The sequence below is a fragment of the Scyliorhinus torazame genome, chromosome 14 (genome assembly GCF_047496885.1).
Source record: "Scyliorhinus torazame isolate Kashiwa2021f chromosome 14, sScyTor2.1, whole genome shotgun sequence".
Lineage (NCBI taxonomy): Eukaryota > Metazoa > Chordata > Chondrichthyes > Carcharhiniformes > Scyliorhinidae > Scyliorhinus > Scyliorhinus torazame.
In genome coordinates this window covers 126716954-126731598 of record NC_092720.1, presented here as the reverse complement: position 1 = coordinate 126731598, position 14645 = coordinate 126716954, and the positions used below count along the sequence as shown (strand labels likewise).

Below are 14645 nucleotides of genomic sequence, written 5' to 3'. Positions count from 1 at the left end.
GACCAAGCTTTCATTTGTTGATTTTCTTTGAATAATTGTGTTACTTATTGAACAGGAAGCTGAAATTTTGGTGGCAGAAACACAAAGACAAAGAGGATTGCATTTCAATCCATCACTCCTGGGAGAAGGATAACGAACTGCTGGAATATGAGGGACTCTTTGATGAGTATCTTGAGATGGGTAGGTAGCTCTCCATAACACGACCTGACATTGATGGAGATCAGAGCAAGATTTATCTTCTGGAAGAGGAAGACTTCATAGAAGTGTGAATGATTCATTTTGGTAGGATAAACATTTCTAAAGGGGATTCAGGAGCAGAGGGACCTTGGTGTATGTGTGCATAAGCCATTGACGACGGTCGGACAGATTAAGGGAGCATTTAATTGTGTGGTATCCCAGCAGCATCATAGTGTAAAGGTCATTATAATGATCAGCGAGCAGATAGTGAAGAATGACAGTTAATTGAGAAGTTAAATACCAGTCACAAATCTCCATCATGAAGTTGTGTTTTAAAACAGTTAAACATATGTAAGTTGTCGAGTTTAAAGTAGATTAACTCACATGCAAGCATCTTGCTTGTGTTTTTTACCAGTTTATGGATTTTCTTTTAAAGAAACTGGCATTGATTTGCCTCTCTATCAGAATTTATGGACTTCGCACAAGAATTACTATGATTTTGGGTTCTGTGTTTTCTCCAAGAATGACTATGGGCGGCATTCTCCGTTTCTGACACTAAGGATGGGGGGGCGAAATTCTCCGGTATCGGCGCGATGTCCGCCGACCGGCGCCAAAAGCGGCGCAAATCAGTCGGGCATCGCGCCGCCCCAAAGGTGCGAAATCCTCCGCATCTTGGGGGGTCGAGCCCCAACCTTGAGGGGCTAGGCCTGCGCCGGACTAATTTCCGCCCCGCCAGCTGGCGGAAGTGCCCCGCCAGCTGGCGCGGAAATGACATTGCCGGGCGGCGCATGCGCGGGAGCGCTAGCGGCCGCTCACGGATTCCCCGCGCACGCGCTGTGGAGGGAGTCTCTTCCGCCTCCGCCATGGTGGAGACCGTGGCGAAGGCGGAAGGAAAAGAATGCCCCCACGGCACAGGCCCGCCCGTGGATCGGTGGGCCCCGATCGCGGGCCAGGCCACCGTGGGAGCACCCCCCGGGGCCAGATCAACCCGCGCCCCCCCCCCCAGGACCCCGGAGCCCGCCCGCGCCGCCCAATCTCACCCCCAAGAGCGGGATTCTCCGTGTCTGACACTAAGGATGGGATTCTCTGTGTCTGACACTAAGGACGGGATTCTCTGTGTCTGACACTAAGGACGGGATTCTCCGTGTCTGACACTAAGGACGGGATTCTCCGTGTCTGACACTAAGGACGGGATTCTCCGTGTCTGACACTAAGGGCACGATTCTCCAACCCCCCGCCGGGTCGGAGAATCGCCGGGGGCTGGTGTGAATCCCGCCCCCGCCGGTTGCCGAATTCTCTGGCACCGGAGATTCGGCGTGGGCGGGAATCGCGCCGCGCCGGTTGGCGGGCCCCCCCCCCCCCGCCAATTCTCCGGCCTGGATGTGCAGAAGTCCCGCTGCTGGAATGCCTGTCCCGCCGGCGTGGATTAAACCACCTCTCTTACTGGAGGGACAAGGCGGCGCGGGCAGGCTCCGGTGTCCTGGGGGGGGCGATCTGGCCCCGGGGGGGGTGCCCCCACGGTGGCCTGGCCTGCGATCGGGGTCCACCGATCCGCGGGCGGGCCTGTGCCGTGGGGGCACTGTTTTCCGCCTTCACCACGGCCTCCACCATGGAGGAGGCGAAAGAGACCCCCTCCACTGCGCATGCGCGGGGATGCCGTGAGCGGCCGCTGACGCTCCCGCGCATGCGCTGCCCGGCAATGTCATTTCCGCGCCAGCTGTCGGGGCACCAAAGGCCTTTCCCGCGGAAATCAGTCCGGCGCGGGCCTAGCCCCTCAAGGTTAGGGCTTGGCCGCTCAAGATGCGGAGGATTCCACACCTTTGGGGCGGCGCGGTGCCGGACTGATTTGCGCCGTTTTTGGCGCTGGTCAGCGGACATCGCGCCGATTACGGTGAATTTCGCTTTAAGAGCGGGATTCTCCGTTTCTGACAGTATGGGCGGATTCTCCGTTTTTGACACTAGGGCCGGAATCTCCGGGATGTCCGCCGACCGGCGCCAAAAACGGCGCAAATCAGTCCGGCATCGCGCCGCCCCAAAAATGCGGAATTCTCCACATCTTGAGGATTCACGGCCATGGACCCCGCCATTCTTCAGCCGTAGCTGCAGGTAAAGCCGGGGGCTTTACGTGGTGCAGCTGCTGGCCCCCCACCAAGCGGAGCATCGGTGCGGGGGTGCCGCCGACAACTTTTTGGGCGTTAGACCAGACGCATCTTCCGGACATAGCCGCAGAATCGGAGAATCCAGCCCTAAGTGTTGATGCCAGCGCAGATTTTGTGGAGTTCCACGTCAGAAAAACTGGCGCCACACCTGGATCGATTCCGCTACCGTTCAGGGGCCAACACTCCCACCAAGTGGAACACAATAGATTCTAACGAGAAACGGTGCCGGATTCGCTGGTTTCGCGATTGACACTCAGGAGGCTGACAAGCTGCAGCCGCGTATACAAACTTCACTCCCCACACACACCATCCCAGCCAACAAGGTGGCAGCGAGGAGAGCTGCACTCTGTTTCAGCTGGACTCCGAGCTGGACACCCTCCAGGACGCTGTGGAGGAGAGGAGAGTGACTTTGTACCACCGCCTGTGAAGGAGGCTGCCAGCCGCCACCGTTCGCCGTCTAATACTGTCACCTTCTGTTTCCCCCACCCCCGCCCTCCAAGGACAAGGCTGCACACAACCGCCGGGAGCGGGAGAAGACGGGGGCGGGGTGGTGGGGTGTGTCACTGGACCTGCGGCCCCTCACTGTGGCCGAGCAGAGGGTCCTGGATATGTTCTGTGGCCCAGAGAAAAGGGAGGTCGCTAAGGTGGAGCTCGGCCACAGGCGAGGAAGTGAGATCCCGCTTAGTTACAGTTCCCCATGACACGTATGGCAAACCCCCCCCCCAAAAAAAACCACCCCATACCACCCTCACCTCCACCCTCACCCTCTACCACCCGCAACTCTACCCTATATCACCCGCAACTCTACCCAATCGAGGTGAGTGTCTCTGGGATGTTGGAGGGTGTTAGTGACAGCTGTGATGGGAAACGCGTGTCATCCTCGGACTCGAGCTCCGGGGTGTCCTGGACCTCAGGTCAAGGGCTGCCTTCTGGGGTTGCTCTCCTCGCGGTGCCCGGCTTACGGAGGGGTGGGGGTGAGGGGGAGGGTGATGTGGGGTTGAGGGTGGTGTTGGACTGATGCTGAGGGGGAATTGTTGACCCGTGTGTCACAGGGAACCGCAACTCAGCAGGGTCTCACTTCCTTGCTCGCGGCCGATCTCCATCCCGGCGGCCTCCCTTTTCTCTGGATCCCCCGACCACATACAGGACCGTCTCCTCTGCCACGGTGAGGGGCCGCAGGTCCGGGGCTCCCCCTACAGTTTTCTCCCGCTCCTAGCAGTTATTGGCGGCTTTCTCCTTGCATGGGGTGGGATACGTGTAGCCCAGGGGTTGGGAGCTGTAGCCTCAGTGGCCAGGGCACCCAGCTATGGCGGTCGGTACGGGTGCTGGCATGTGGTGCAGGTTGAGGGTCGGGCTGCCCTCGGGGCTGGGGGTGGGGTTCGGGTTATGGGTGTGGGTGTGTGCCAGGGGCACAGTGCTGCCGCCCTGAGGGTGTTGTGCAGTTTTATCCGGCACTGCTGGCTGGTCCAGAGGATGTTGCTGGTGGCGCTGACCGCTCCTGCCACCCACGCCCAGGCATGGCAAATGGTGGCGGCTGGCAGCCTCCTTCCCGGGCTGGGGTACAGGGTCAACCGCCTCGCCTCCACCGTGTGCAGGAGGGTCTCCAGCTCAGCGTCTGTAAATCGTGGAGCTGCTCTCCTTGCTGCCATCTTGTTGGCTGGGATGAGTGTGCGTGGGGAGTGCAGTGTGTATATGCGGCTGCAGCTTTTTGGCCTCCTGAGTGTCAATCACAAATCTGGAGTATCCGGCACTCTTTCTAATTGGAATCGATTGTTTTCCACGTGGCGCTGGTTCTAGCCCCTTTTTTTTTTTTTTTAAATAATATTTTATTGAAAATTTTTGGTCAACCAACACAGTACATTGTGCATCCTTTACACAACATTGTAACAATACAGATAATAATGACCTTTTTAAATTTAAACAAAAACAACAACAAATAAATAAATATTAAATAACAAAAAATAAAATAAAAACTAGCCCTAATTGGCAACTGCCTTGTCTCAGGCCACACACCACCACCCCCATCCCCCCCCCATCCCCCCCCCCCCCCCCCCCAAGTCCTGGGCCGCTGCTGCTGCCTTCTTTGTTCTCCCCTATCTATCTTTCCGCAAGATATTCGACGAACGGTTGCCACCGCCTAGTAAACCCTTGAGCCGACCCCCTTAGGACGAACTTAATCCGCTCTAACTTTATGAACCCCGCCATATCATTTATCCAGGTCTCCACCCCCGGGGGCTTGGCTTCTTTCCACATTAGCAATATTCTGCGCCGGGCTACTAGGGACGCAAAGGCCAAAACATCGGCCTCTTTCGCCTCCTGCACTCCCGGCTCTTGTGCAACCCCAAATATAGCCAACCCCCAGCTTGGTTCGACCCGGACTCCTACTACTTTCGAAAGCACCTTTGTCACCCCCATCCAAAACCCCTGTAGTGCCGGGCATGACCAAAACATATGGGTATGATTCGCTGGGCTTCTCGAGCACCTCGCACACCTATCCTCCACCCCAAAAAATTTACTGAGCCGTGTTCCAGTCATATGTGCCCTGTGTAATACCTTAAACTGAATCAGGCTTAGCCTGGCGCACGAGGACGACAAGTTTACCCTGTTTAGGGCATCTGCCCACATCCCCTCCTCAATCTCCTCCCCTAGCTCTTCTTCCCATTTCCCTTTTAGTTCGTCCATCATAGTCTCCCCTTCGTCTCTCATTTCCCTATATATATCCGACACCTTACCGTCCCCCACCCATTTCTTTGAGATGACTCTGTCCTGCACCTCTTGTGTCGGGAGCTGCGGGAATTCCCTCACCTGTTGCCTCGCAAAAGCCCTCAATTGCATGTACCTGAATGCATTCCCTTGGGGCAACCCATATTTCTCGGTCAGCGCTCCCAGACTCGCAAACTTCCCATCCACAAATAGATCTTTCAATTGCGTTATACCTGCTCTTTGCCACATTCCATATCCCCCATCCATTCCCCCCGGGGCAAACCTATGGTTGTTTCTTATCGGGGACCCCCCCAGTGCTCCGGTCTTTCCCCTATGTCGTCTCCACTGTCCCCAAATCTTCAGTGTAGCTACCACCACCGGACTCGTGGTATAGTTCCTTGGTGAGAACGGCAATGGGGCTGTCACCATAGCCTGCAGGCTGGTCCCCCTACAGGACGCCCTCTCTAATCTCTTCCACGCCGCTCCTTCCTCCTCTCCCATCCACTTACTCACCATTGAAATATTAGCGGCCCAATAATACTCACTTAGGCTCGGTAGTGCCAGCCCCCCCCTATCCCTACTACGCTGTAAGAATCCCTTCCTCACTCTCGGAGTCTTCCCGGCCCAAACAAAACCCATGATACTCTTTTCTATCCTTTTGAAAAAAGCCTTCGTGATCACCACCGGGAGACACTGAAACACAAAGAGGAATCTCGGGAGGACCACCATCTTAACCGCCTGCACCCTCCCTGCCATTGACAATGCTACCATATCCCATCTCTTGAAATCTTCCTCCATCTGTTCCACCAACCGCGTCAAATTTAGCCTGTGCAATGTGCCCCAATTCTTAGCTATCTGGATCCCCAGGTAACGAAAGTCTCTTGTTACCTTCCTCAACGGTAGGTCTTCTATTTCTCTACTCTGCTCCCCTGGATGAACCACAAACAGCTCACTCTTCCCCATGTTCAATTTATACCCTGAAAAATCCCCAAACTCCCCAAGTATCCGCATTATTTCTGGCATCCCCTCCGCTGGATCCGCCACATATAGTAGCAGATCATCCGCATATAAAGATACCCGGTGTTCTTCTCCTCCCCTAAGTATTCCCCTCCATCCCTTGGAACCTCTCAGCGCTATCGCCAGGGGCTCAATCGCCAGTGCAAACAGTAATGGGGACAGAGGACATCCCTGCCTTGTCCCTCTATGGAGCCGAAAATATGCCGATCCCCGTCCATTCGTGACCACACTCGCCACTGGGGCCCTATACAACAGCTGCACCCATCTAACATACCCCTCTCCGAACCCAAATCTCCTCAACACCTCCCACAGATAATCCCACTCCACTCTATCAAATGCATCCATCGCCACTACTATCTCCGTTTCACCCTCTGGTGGGGCCATCATCATTACCCCTAACAACCTCCGTATGTTCGCGTTCAGCTGTCTCCCCTTCACAAACCCAGTTTGGTCCTCATGAACCACCCCCGGGACACATTCCTCTATTCTCATTGCCATTACCTTGGCCAAGACCTTGGCATCTACATTGAGGAGGGAGATTGGTCTGTAGGACCCGCATTGTAGCGGATCCTTTTCCTTCTTTAAAAGAAGCGATATCGTTGCTTCTGACATAGTCGGGGGCAGTTGTCCCCTTTCCTTTGCCTCGTTGAAGGTCCTCGTCAGTAGCGGGGCGAGCAAGTCCAAATATTTTCTGTAAAATTCAACTGGGAATCCGTCCGGTCCCGGGGCCTTTCCCGTCTGCATGTTCCTAATTCCTTTCACCACTTCTTCTACCGTGATCTGTGCTCCCAATCCCATCCTTTCCTGCTCTTCCACCTTGGGAATTTCCAGCCGATCCAAAAACTCCATCATTCTCTCCCTCCCATCCGGGGGTTGAGCTTCATACAATTTTTTATAAAATGTCTTAAACACTTCATTCACTCTCTCCGCTCCCCGCTCCGTCTCTCCATCTTCGTCTCTCACCCCCCCTATTTCCCTCGCTGCTCCCCTTTTCCTCAATTGGTGTGCCAGCAATCTGCTCGCCTTCTCTCCATATTCATACTGTACACCCTGCGCCTTCCTCCATTGTGCCTCTGCAGTGCCTGTGGTCAGCAAGTCAAATTCCACATGCAGCCTTTGCCTTTCCCTATACAGTCCCTCCTCCGGTGCTTCCGCATACTGTCTGTCCACCCTCAGAAGTTCTTGCAACAACCGCTCCCGTTCCTTACTCTCCTGCTTCCCTTTATGTGTCCTTATTGATATCAGCTCCCCCCTAACCACCGCCTTCAACGCCTCCCAGACCACTCCCACCTGAACCTCCCCATTGTCATTGAGTTCCAAGTACTTTTCAATGCATCCCCTCACCCTTAAGCACACCCCCTCATCCGCCATTAGTCCCATGTCCATTCTCCAGGGTGGACGCCCTCTTGTTTCCTCCCCTATCTCCAAGTCTACCCAGTGTGGGGCATGATCCGAAATGGCTATAGCCGTATATTCCGTTCCCCTCACCCTCGGGATCAATGCCCTACCCAACACAAAAAAGTCTATGCGTGAATAGACTTTATGGACATAGGAGAAAAACGAGAACTCCTTACTCCTAGGTCTACTGAATCTCCATGGGTCCACCCCTCCCATCTGCTCCATAAAATCCTTAAGCACCTTGGCTGCTGCCGGCCTCCTACCAGTCCTGGACTTCGACCTATCCAGCCTTGGTTCCAACACCGTGTTAAAGTCTCCCCCCATTATCAACTTTCCGGTCTCTAGGTCTGGGATGCGTCCTAGCATTCGCCTCATAAAATTGGCATCGTCCCAATTCGGGGCATACACGTTTACCAACACCACCATCTCTCCCTGTAATTTGCCACTCACCATCACGTATCTGCCCCCGTTATCCGCCACTATAGTCTTTGCCTCGAACATTACCCGCTTCCCCACTAATATAGCCACCCCCCTGTTTTTCGCATCCAGCCCCGAATGGAACACCTGCCCTACCCATCCTTTGCGCAACCTAACCTGATCTATCAGTTTCAGGTGCGTTTCCTGTAACATGACCACATCTGCTTTAAGTTTCTTAAGGTGTGCGAGTACTCGTGCCCTCTTTATCGGCCCGTTAAGCCCCCTCACGTTCCACGTGATCAGCCGAGTTGGGGGGCTTGCCACCCCCCCCCCCCCCCCCTTTGCCGGTTAGCCATCATCTTTTTCCAGCTTCTCGCCCAGTTCCCACGCGGCTGTATTTCTCCCAGACGGTGCCCCCCCGCCCATCCTTTCCCGTACCCACTCCCCCCTTTCCCCAGCAGCAGCAACCCAGTAATTCCCCCCTCCCCCCCCCCCCGCTAGACCCCCCGCTAGCGTAATTACTCCCCCCATGTTGCTCCCAGAAGTCAGCAAACTCTGGCTGACCTCGGCTTCCCCCCGTGATCACGGCTCGCCCCGTGCGGCGCCCCCTCCTTCCTGCTTCTCTATTCCCGCCATAATTATCATAGCGCGGGAACCAAGCCCGCGCCTCTCCCTCGGCCCCGCCTCCCATGGCCAACGCCCCATCTCTTCTCCCTCCCCACCTCCCCCCATCACCACCTGTGGGAGAAAGAAAAGTTACCATACCGCAGGATTAATCATACAATCCCTCTTCGCCCCCCCCCCACTCGTCCCACCACTTTGTCCAAACGTTCATTTTCGTAGTCCAATCATTCCAATTTTTCTTCTACAATAAAAGTCCACGCTTCATCCGCCGTCTCAAAGTAGTGGTGCCTCCCTTGATATGTGACCCACAGTCTTGCCGGTTGCAGCATTCCAAACTTTATCTTTTTTTTGTGAAGTACCGCTTTGGCCCGATTAAAGCTCGCCTTCCTTCTCGCCACCTCCGCACTCCAATCTTGATAGACGCGGATCACCGCGTTCTCCCATTTACTACACCGAGTTTTCTTCGCCCATCTAAGGACCATTTCTCTATCCTTAAAACGGAGAAATCTCACCACTATGGCTCTGGGAGCTTCTCCTGCTCTCGATCCTCGCACCATAACTCGGTATGCTCCCTCCACCTCCAACGGACCCGTCGGGGCCTCCACTCCCATTAACGAGTGCAGCATCGTGCTCACATATGCCCCGACGTCCGCCCCCTCCACACCTTCAGGAAGGCCAAGAATCCTCAAGTTGTTCCTCCTTGCGTTATTTTCCAGTGCCTCCAACCTCTCCACAGATCGTTTCTGGTGTGCCTCCTGTATCTCCGACTTCACCACCAGGCCCTGTATGTCGTTTTCATTCTCTGCTGCTTTCGCCTTCACGACCCGAAGCTCCTGCTCCTGTGTCTTTTGTTCCTCTTTCAGCCCTTCAATCGCCTGTAATATCGGGGCCAACAACTCTTTCTTCATTTCCTTTTTTATCTCCTCCACGCAGCGTTTCAAAAACTCTTGTTGTTCAGGGCCCCATATGAAACTGCCACCTTCCGACGCCATCTTGGTTTCTGCTTGCCTTCCTTGCCGTTGTTCCAAAGGATCCGCTGCAATCCGGCCACTTTCCTCTCCTTTTTCCATCCGTGTCCAGGGGGAACACCCTTCTGGTTTACCGCACGGTGTTTTCAGCCGTTAAAATTGCCGTTGGGGCTCCTATCAAGAGCCCAAAAGTCCGTTTCACAGGGAGCTGCCGAAACGTGCGACTCAGCTGGTCATCGCCGCACCCGGAAGTCCGGTTCTAGCCCCTTAACAGTCGCTGAATTGGTCCATGGGCGGCACCAGTTTTGCTGACTTTGCGTGACTGCTTCACTAAGAATTGCTATGACTTTGGGTGAGTGTTTCTCCTGGAACTACTATGACTTTGCTTTGAGTGTTAGCTACAGGAATTACTATGACTTTGGGTAGGTTTTTCATGAGGAATCAATAGCACTTTGGGTTGAGTATTTTTGTATCAATGATCGGACTTTGGGGATCGGATGTCCCCAACTGCATCCCTTTGGGCAGGGTGGTGCCCTGGCACTCCCAGCCTAGCACTCTGGTAATGCCATCTGGGTGCCAGCCTGGTACTGCCAAGGTGCCCAGATGGCACTGCCAGGCTGACAGTTTGGTGGTGCCAAGCTGGTATTTTTTGCACGTGTGCGATTGGGCCGGGGTTGCCCACTGGAGGGGGGAGGGGAGGGGGGGGAGGGGAGGGGGGGGGGGGGGGGTTGTGCGGGGACCCTCCCATGTTGCGTTTGGGCTGGGGGGGAGGTGGGGGGGGGGAGGAGGTTGCAGATTTTTTATTTGTGGGCCTCAGAGACAGGGCAGGCCCGATGGCACGGTGTTGTATCTGGGCGCTATATTGAAATACTACCCAACATCCCCGACTCACTGTTGAAGAAATAAGGTGGACCTCCTGAAAATTAAGATGGATCACCCCGAGCATTCTGAGACCTGAAGGTGAACCTCCTGAGAAAGAAGATGGACCCCCAAGAACATTGAGGCTGAAAGATGGACCTCTTCCAGGACCCCGAACGTGGAAAGTCCACCTGCAGATGCTCCCCTGCTGTGGTGCTCCGGGCTCCAGGGTTGAAGGCAGCCTCCATCCTGTACTCCAGAGGCAGCTCTAGGCATTGTGCAGGTGAGCCGCTACACCTGCACGCCACATTGTTCCAAATGAGTTTCGTGCCCGCATGTTTTCCAACCGCCGCCACGGCGAATCGGGCGCGGGTGGAAGATTACGATTGGGCCTCCATTTGCATCCATTAGTGGCCTCCGGCGGGTTTACCGACCCGCCATGGTAGGCACCAATGGAAGATCTGGCAGGCAGTGCAGTGTAAAACTGATTCCTGAGCCTCCCGCCATATTCTCCTCCCACTTGCCACTGGGGGCTTTGGAGAGTTCCACCCAACACCTGGGCAAGGCCACCATTTATTACCCATCTCCAGGTTGCACTGAGAAGTGGTTTACCAGTTTCATACAACTGAATGGTTAGCTTGGCCACTTCAGAAGGCAGCTAAGAGTCAGCCAGGTTGGTGTGGGACTGGAATCACAGACGAAGCAAAGATGGCAAGTTTCCTTCCCTAAATGATCTTATGGAAACAATTTGGTTTTTACGATGAAAATAATAATAGTAATAATCTTTATTGTCACAAGTAGGCTTACATTAACACAGCAATGAAGTTACTGCGAAAACCCCATAGTCGCCACATTCCGGCGCCTGTTCGGTTACACTGAGGGGGAATTCAGAATGTCCAATTCACCTAACAGCACGTTTTTCGGGACTTGTGGGAGGAAACCGGAGCACCCGGAAGAAACCCACACAGACACAGGGAGAACGTGCAGACTCCGCACAGACAGTGACCCAAGCCGGGAATCGAACCTGGGACCCTGGCGCTGTGAAGCCACAGTGCTAACCATTCTGCTACCGGCCGCCCATGGTCATGTTTACTGATGTTAGCTTATTATTTCCTGATTTAGTTTCAAAACTGAATTCAGAAACTGCCCTGGTGGGATTTGATCTCATATCAGGGCAGCACGGTAGCACAGTTGTTAGCACTGTGGCTTCACAACACCAGGGTCCCAGTTTCGATTCCCTGCTGGGTCACTATCTGTGCGGAGTCTGCACGTTCTCCCCGTGTGTGCGTGGGTTTCCTCCGGGTGCTCCGGTTTCCTCCCACAGTCCAAAGACGCGCAGATTAGGTGGATTGGCCATGATAAATTGCCCTGAGTGTCCAAAACGGTTAGGAGGAGTTCTTGGGTTAGGGGGATAGTGAGGGCTTAAGTGTGTCGGTGCAGACTCGATGGGCCGAATGGCCTCCTTCTGCACTGTCTGTTCTATGTTCTATTCTCAAGATTATGAATCCCGTAAACCCAACACTGCTCAATGGTACCCCATATTTGAATGTTACGTAGAGAGTAATGATGGGATAAATGATTTCACCCGGACGGAGATGTGGGTTGAAATACATTGTCCAGAGAGTAAGGCTGGATTAATGTGTAATAATGAACTTGAATATGTTACTTAGAGAGGAAGATGGGATTATAGTTTATAAATGAGGTTGTGGTATGAATGTAAGGTTGGCCACAGACTAAAATTAATGGACACTCAATTAAATATGAGGATTCCTGAGTGGCTGGGATGGTGGAATAAATAAAACAGGAAATAAAAACAGCCATGTTTTAAGGCGTAGACGTAGAACAAATGGTGGGTCATGTCACCAAGTGGGGCCACGAGGCGAGATTCTGGGTTAATGAGCTCCTTGAAGCTCAGACTGAATACTAACAACTAATAATAATCTTTATTGTCACAAGCGAGCTCACATTAATACTGCAATGAAGTTACTGTTAAAATCCCCTAGTCCCCACATTCCGGCACCTGTTCGGGTACACGGAGGGAGAATTCAGAATGTCCAATTCACCTAACAAGCACGGCTTTTGGGGACTTGTGGGAGGAAACCGAAGCACCCGGAGGAAACCCACACAGACACGGGGCCAACATGCAGACTCCGCACAGACAGTGACCCTCGCCAGGATTTGAACCTGGGACCCTGGGGCGCTGTGAAGCAACAGTGCTAACTACTGTGCTACCGTGACGCCCACACTGTGAGGCCCCTTTAAATCTTTGTCATAATATACACCAGTATATGATGGTGCAGACACACACTGATGGACACACAGTGGGGCCAATCAACACACACAACGCCGCAGCCAATCACCCGTTAGAGAGCAAGCACTATAAAGACAGGGAACATCAGAGTTCCCGCTTATTCAAGCTGCAGCTAGCTAGGAGGACAGAACTCACAGCCTGCAGCACAGACATTCACCATGTGCTGAGTGCATCGACTGGTTAGGACAAGGCAAAGGTCTTTAGTTAAAGCTAATATCGTGTTAACCCACAGTGAGAGTATGTTAAACAGTTAATGACTCAATAAAATAGTGTTGCACTATTTCAAGTGTTGGTGACCTGTATGTGTTCCACGGATCCAGAGCACCCAACACAACATGTTACCAGGAGTTGAGGGATATTAGCACTTCTTAGACCTACCTGCAAGTGATCTGCCTTCCGCCAGCATTCCGTCATCCTGCAACATGGACAACATCAGCCCGCCGCCGCCGCTCCGCATCACCAGCAACCTAGGGGCCAACTGGAAGATTTTCAAACAGCGCTTCCAGCTCTTCCTTGAGGCCACAGACAGGGAGGACGCCTCAGATACCAGGAAGATTGCTCTTCCCCTCTCCACAGCCGGAGACCATGCCATCCACATTTTCAATTCTCTCACCTTTGCGGATGCTGAAGATAAAACAAAGTTCAAGACGGTTCTCCTCAAGTTTGACACTCACTGCAGCGTAGAGGTGAATGAAAGTTTCGAGCGCTATGTGTTCCAACAGCGTTTGCAGGGTAAGGCTGAACCTTTCCAATCCTTTCTCACGCACCTCCGCATCCTTGCGCAATCTTGCAGCTACGGGCCCACCTCCGACTCCATGATACGCGACCAGATCGTTTTCGGTGCTCAGTCGGACCCCCTACGCCAGCAGCTCCTCAAAGTAAAGCAGCTCACCCTAGCGACCGCCATTGAGACCTGTGTCCCACATGAAAACGCCACGAGTCAGTATTCCCACATCCAAGCAGCTGAAACGGAGCGGCAAGGTCCCCACGAGGCGGAACGGGTCCGAGCAATTGAGCAAATCCAGGGCCTCCGCCTGGATGAGGGCGGCCATTTTGCGTGCTTTTCGCAGACTGCCGCGCTTGTGCGCACCAAACGAGGGGACGGCGACGTCGAAGAACGCAATGCGCAGGCGCACACCACGCACGACCACACCGTGCATGCGCGGTGGCGCAGCGAACGTGCTGACGCTACGACGTGTGGCAACTGTGGCTCCGCCCATTTAAAACGGCAATACCCTGCAAAATCTCGACAATGCCTAAGATGTGGCAGACTTGGCCACTATGCTGCCTTATGCCGAGCAGCTCAGCCTGCCAATTCATATCGCTTCAGCCAGCCTCGCATGAATGTCCGGGCAATTCAACCCATGGTCACCGAGTCCGATGCGGACCTCCCACACAGCAGTGACACCGAGGACCCGAAGGCGCCTTTTCGAGTCGGCATCGTGACAAAAAACAGGCTGTCCCCGAAGCAAAGACACCAGCCGCTGTTGGTATACAGCATCGATCCAGACGATGAGTGGTGTGCCACCCTGACGGTTAACCGGTCCCAAATACGATTCCGCCTGGACACTGGTGCCTCCGCCAATCTCACTGCGCGGTCTGACTTCCAAAGCCTTCATGTCAAACCAGCCATCCTCCCATCAGCCTGCCAGCTATTGGATTACAATGGCAATGCCATTGATGCCAGTGGCTCGTGCCAACTTGAAGTGACGCACAGTCACGCAAAGCCATCCTTCCTTTTGAAATCGTGGGCTTCTCGAAAGCCTCCCTGCTTGGCGCGCAGGCATGCAAGCTGTTGAACCTAGTTCAGAGAGTTCACTCTCTCTCTCCTGGTGACACGTCAGCCTTTCAGGACACCGACTTCAGGGTGCAACTCGACGCCATCATCAACCAGCACCACAACGTCTTCGAAGGCATGGGCACGCTCCCATAAACCTACACGATCTTATTGAAACAGAATGCCACGCCTGTGGTGCATGCACCTCGCAGGGTCCCAGCACCCCTCAAGGACCG

At 54.1% G+C, this 14645-nt stretch overlaps 1 protein-coding gene across 1 annotated transcript in view; it reads left to right on the top strand.

The window, feature by feature from the left end:
- The window catches only part of LOC140390021 (anoctamin-7-like), a 172031-nt gene that overhangs the window by 125543 nt on the left and 31843 nt on the right, over nucleotides 1–14645 (top strand). Inside the window, exon 18 of the mRNA XM_072474849.1 lies at nucleotides 56–180. Within this exon, the coding sequence (XP_072330950.1) occupies nucleotides 56–180 (125 nt within the window). The remainder of the gene's footprint in view (nucleotides 1–55; nucleotides 181–14645) is intronic.